The sequence below is a fragment of the Monopterus albus genome, unplaced genomic scaffold (assembly GCF_001952655.1).
Source record: "Monopterus albus unplaced genomic scaffold, M_albus_1.0 scaffold184.1, whole genome shotgun sequence".
NCBI classification, from domain to species: Eukaryota; Metazoa; Chordata; class Actinopteri; order Synbranchiformes; family Synbranchidae; genus Monopterus; species Monopterus albus.
Genome location: NW_018128064.1, coordinates 20,769 through 26,657, shown reverse-complemented (window position 1 = coordinate 26,657; position 5,889 = coordinate 20,769). Strand labels below are relative to the sequence as shown.

The following is a 5,889-nucleotide window of genomic DNA, read 5'->3' as shown; positions in this document are numbered from 1 at the left end:
CAGCAACGCTTGCTGAAAAAAAAAAAATCTCTTACACACTCACACCAAACTGATTTTGTTCTCAGCACAAACCAACAGCGCACTGAAAAGTAATAAATTCTGATGAGACAGGCTTGTTCTCATATGAAGCAGGGAGCCTAAATTTAAATGAACTCCTCTCTCAGCATATTTTTTACCAACTTATTCTCTGTCTGGCTTTGGACTGGAGGAAATGGATTTCCAGCGCTGAGAAAAAAAACAGCACCTTAAAGTTCCTTCTCAGCCTCAGCTAGTTAAATAACCAAACATCTAGCAGGCCCAGAGTCTCAGCTATCAGAGATAAAATACTCCTGAGGACTGAAGACTAAATTGTTTTCTGTAACATTTTAGAAAAATGCATGATAAATGTATCTGTGCACTGCTTGTGGTAAAGTGCTGCAGAAGGTAATGAGACAAAACAGAGGAGGCGAGTGGATGTGGGAAGGTAGCGTATAAAGCCCTGTTTCCACCAAAGGACTTACCCCAGAGAACAGCAACCTTTTGAAGAAAGTGGTTCCTCTACCTGCATTTCCACCTGAGAAACGGGTCCTAACGTAGTTCTGGGCTGTAGTTCTACCCCCCCAAAAACAGTCTTTAGTTGGGGTGGGGGGTAAGGTTAAAGAATTATCAGCACAAGAGCTTCAGTGCTGAATATCACTGACGTCCCAAACAGCGCACATCATTTTACCTGAGGCATTCTTAACACTTTGCTGCTGATCGTCACACTTATTAGCGGGTTAAGCTTTAGCCCAGATGTGGAAATCTAACTCACATTGAGCTCGATGGACTTTTACCCAAGGGAAACTTATGGGACTTTAATTCCTGGGAATGAGAAGTACCAGGAACTTTGTGGTGTTAAACGCACCTACTGCTTACCAGACACATTGTTTATAAAAGTAATGGTGATGATAAAGAATGTGGTAATATGACACGGATGTTGTGTTGAGAATCCTCTTTAAAAAAAAAAAAGCAATGGCCAATGCTCCAAAGCTTATAATGAATAATGAAATAAATGTGACCTGTTGCAAGCATGCAAATAATTACTCTTCTTTCTCACTAGTAAAGGCAGCAGCAGTACTAGGACACATGGTACTAGGTCACTGTGGATGGCTGGGCATACAAAGCATGCACATCAACACTAGAAGCTGTGCTGTCTCTGACCACAAGCACCTGATATACCCTAAGGTACAGATGAATTTGTGTGTGTGTGTGTGTGTGTGTGTACTTTTCTTCTTATACATGTGTAGGCGTTCTGGGTGGCGTTATGACTTCAAAGGGCTGTTTAAGTGTTAACCTTCTGAAGCATTACTATGGTGATATCAACTAACAGCTATTTAAAAGTGTGATAAACTTTAAAATGGTGAAGAACTTTAAAGCTGCACTAACTAACCTCTTCCTTTTTTGACCATTAAGGGCAAAGTGAAAATCAAAACAAACTCAAGCAGTATCTCCTCCTCTTCTCCCTTTGCCCCTCCTGTCCTGTCTCTGAAACCAGGTCATATGTGGTCACAGCAGCCAATTGTACTTGTAGCAGTCAGGTAGTGCAGCAGTAATAACCGGCTCCACAACTAATGTAAACAGAATATAGAGCCCATAGAGCCCACGGTTTTCGGTGTCATTGCAGCAACACAATGTCAAATAAAGAGGCTTACATTTGAGCGATTTGCATACATATGATTAATGTTGTTTGTAGTGAATGTATCTGCAGTAACACAAGCAAATTATACACAGAAATTTTTTCCCAGTAATATTGATACAACCAAGCAAAAATGAACAAAATTACTGCATTTGCTAATCCAGGAAAATGTGTAGTTTTCCCTAATTGGACAACAAAAAACTAACGTTACAGTCAGTTGGAATGACTCCAAATTAAAACCAAAATAATTCAATATAAAAGGTACAAAATTGAAACGCTAACATTAGCTTGCTAATGATGCCGACATTTACACGTTAGCTGGCTACACTACTTACATGTCTAGCAGGAAGAAAGCCACATCTGCATTAAATTTTAGTGCTTTGATGCATTTAATGCTCTTCATCTCCAACATGTCAAATTGACCCTGGTTTTGTCTCGCTCTTTGTCGCACCTTTTCTGTGCTACAGAATGCGGCCTCTTGGGTCTAACAGTTCTGCTCCCATCCTGGGATGGACCTAAACATAAAGCCTCCACAGTCTGTCTTTGAAATGAGCCATACTGGTTTGAAAAATGCATCTTATAACCTTGGATCAGCGAGGTGTGGAAGAAGTTATTGTGCATTTTAACAACAGTGGCCATAGAGGGAAATAAACAAACACAAGGCCTGAAGATAGCAGAGTCGGATGGGATGGGATGGGGTGGTCAACATCAGGGAGACACTTATAGAGAATGTTTTACTTGAGTTATCCAAATTTGTGCTAAATCCTAGTTAATGCAGCTTTAAGGCTCAAATTCAAGTTAGAGAAGTTAGGGTCGGTGGTGAGCCACAGTTAGGGCCATCTCAGCAAGGCTCGTCATGTATATAGGCCCGGTTATGTTAGAAAAGAACTAGCCTGACAGTCTCCAGTCAGAAATCAAAAGCGTCACAGAGGTGTGGTGAAAAACAATTTCATTATGACACTAACATCGCCCATTTCAGACTGCCTTTCCTTTGTCAGCTGAGAAATAATTTCAAACTCTGCTTGCTTTCTCACCTCTGCACACCTGGCCCGTCACTGCACAAAGAGGGTGTGAATGTTGGATTCCAAAAGTTTCAGAAAAAAACCTTTGTCACACAACATCTGGCTCCGGAAGTGTTTAACTATGAACCATGTGAAAATGTGCATGACAGTGAGAGAAAGAGTGACAATGACAGAAACCTCCTGTCCTCACTGTACAAAACAAAGAATGATATGACAGCGCTTTACTGAGCTGAACACATCTCATTGCTTAGGAAGCATAATGTGGACAGAAGACAGGTCATTAAGTGGAAGCCTTGGCTGATATACAGTGTGATGCAGGATTTACAAAGCAGGTGATACAGTAAAATTGCAAGTTTTGCCTCTTTCACTCCATGCACCCAGCACAGAAATTGCTGTTTGAGCCAACAGACAACACACTCATTTCATCTGAAAAAGAATCAATTATAGTCCATACAATCGATACAATCCTGTTCTTAGGACTGCTGTCTTTCCAAACAATCAATAGAGCTGAGAAAGAGGCTTATGAATGCATCCAGCCTTTATCTCTAGCCTCCACATGTAGCAGCAGCATCCATCCTCCCATTCAATCCTAATTTTACATCTTGAATCTCTACATGCCGATTAACAATGCGTGTCAAACCTCTAATCCATCAGGCTTTTTACTGATATTTAGTTTTGTTTATCTGCCAAGAGAGACATCATGTAAAAGGCCGCTCTTATTTACAGCATCAGCCCAAGGGAGTTCAGTAATTACACTGAGAAGGGAAGGTCCTCTGATTATTCTGAGCCACTACATCAATTGTGCAGCTACTGGAACGATTCATTAAATATCCCAAGAGGAAAATAACTGCTTATGTGCACATTAGGAGGCAACAAGAGTATGTCTATCACACCTGTTGCAGAGTAAATTCTCATTTCCGTTGAACAATCTCTTATGCAGCTATTAGATAAGCAAATTATTTGGTGATTTCATTCAAAATCACCCACTTAAGATCTTTTTTAAAACATTTACTGAATAAAGTGGAACCAAAAAGTGCAGTTTACAGACAATAGGTTCTCCCACATCAAATGCTTGAAAAGATACAACAGGAGCGCAACTTGGGATATGTCCTAAAAACTGACAGCTGTAAATCCCCAGAGGATGTGGCTTTGAACAAGAAGTCCCCTTGGTGGTCGAATCAGTGTGAAATAAAAAAAAAAAACACAGTAAAATTGGGGAAGCACCGTCGCATTAATTATTTCGAAGCTAAATTACAAAAGCGGCCCTTTTCCAGTGTGAAAAACTGCTGCTTTTCTCCGTTTTATATAATTGCAAACTGAATATATTTCGGACTAAACAAACACTTGAAGGAAAACTGCAATTTGATTTCCCCCCAACATCTACCGATAACAAAAATGTTCCTTAGCTGCAACTGAGTTCGGAGTTTGTTGATGAATGGAAAGAGATATTCAAACATTACAGATATTTTTGAATTTAATCCAGATATGAAAACGAGTTAAAAGTCTCAGCAACCGCCACCAAATAGCCACACACACAGCGTGCCCCCATTGTTGGTCCATACGCTTCAAGTTGAGTGAGGTTTAAGTGCAATAATAAACCACGAGGGTCCATTCAACCACACAACAAACTCAGCAGCCCTCTCTCATCCCCATGAAGCGCACGGAGCCTCTCACCTTCTCCACCTGTCCCACAGGAGCCAAGGAGCAAAGAGCCGATCAGCGCAGTAATCCCAGCGAGCCTTTTACTCCCCAGAGACATGTTGAAGCGACGGGATGCGGCAGAGTTTAATCCCGCCTGTCGGGGGATGCAGTCCGTCCTTCCTCCTCCTTCCCCTGGTCGTTTCTCTCCTCCAGCTCCGCTCCGGTGCGCTGCGCCGCAGTAGCCCTGCTGCCACTGTGTGGAGGGTCCGGCCGGTAACCAGTGGCTCGGAGGGGGATGCTCTCACATCGCCTGCCCTCCCTGAAGTGGTGGAAAGAAGAGAAGGAGCAGGGAAAAGAAGAAGGAGGGCTTTCACAAGACTATCGCAAGGTCCGAGTCCAGCGCACCCCTCCCTCCCTCAGATCTTGAAGAAGCTCATAGTTCCTGTAGAGCTATAGAGAGAGAGAGTTTGGTTTCGCTCGGTTTAAAACGCTGTGGAAGCATGAGGCTGATCCGAGCTTAGCTCAGTGCAGTTACAGGTCTCAGTCTACAAGCAAAACAACCCACACGCTTCTTTGCATGGAACCAGGGGTGCAAATGGACGCATCATAACACAGACGTTTGAAAATCATGAAAATAATCCTCGTCTGCTTTAGACATATACTTCTGAATTAATTTGAGCCCTGTTTGTGTGTGTGTGTTTTTTTTTTTTTTTGTTTGTTTTTTTGGTATTCATTTTGAATCTCTTTGCAATGTTTTTGATTCTGAAAAATCAAATTTAATTGTTTTAAGATATGTACATCAGTAAGAAGAAGCTCAAACAGTTTATTGGAAACCACCTTTAAAGATCTCCCTACAAACACATTTTAAGACATCTGCTGTAAATAATAATAATGTCAGTTTTTCCCAAAAAACGTTTTTTCCCATTTAAAAATCTGCAGGAGGGTAAACCACTGAACAGCCCATTGTCAGTATAAGTGCACCATCACACTTGTGTAAGTTACATATTGCACCACAGTTTACTTCTAAAATATTTGTGAGTCACAAAACCACAAACTCATATTTAATGTGAGCACAGAGAAACTTTCCCCCTTCAGGAGATGAATGTGAAAATAGCCTTCTACGCTGGACATTCATCATCCTGCACGATGAAGGTCAAACACACGTGTGAAGTTGCAACGAACAAACTACAAGTGATTGGAAGGGACTTTATCACTGCTCGAGGCGACGTTTTATCAAATGGTGAGACTACACAACAGTGCTATCGGTTCCTAAGTGCCCTCTTTTTCATACCTTTATTTAGCAGGATATGGAATGCGTGTGTCCTAATGTTATTACAAAAGAGGGGACTTAAAAATCCCAAGTGTTCTCAGAAGATCATCAGTCATTGTTTTTGGTTGTATTTATCTTCTTTCATTTTGTCTGTAAAATCATGGGCATTGCACATGAACATCTATTTCTAAGTTTCTTATCTCTAAATCCTATTTTTCCCTCCTCACATCCACATGAGGAGGCTACAGCAGGTCACATGGCCTCTGGTGCAGCAAAAGAACACCCCATAGAGAACAGACACA

General features: G+C 41.4%; 1 protein-coding gene across 1 annotated transcript in view; it reads right to left on the bottom strand.

Moving 5' to 3' along the window:
• Positions 1 to 4,792, bottom strand: part of LOC109969879 (contactin-associated protein-like 4) — an 86,829-nt gene extending 82,037 nt beyond the window's left edge. The window contains exon 1 of the mRNA XM_020617078.1: positions 4,351 to 4,792. Within this exon, the coding sequence (XP_020472734.1) occupies positions 4,351 to 4,435 (85 nt within the window). The 5' untranslated portion in view covers positions 4,436 to 4,792. The remainder of the gene's footprint in view (positions 1 to 4,350) is intronic.
• Between the last annotated feature and the right edge of the window lie 1,097 nt (positions 4,793 to 5,889).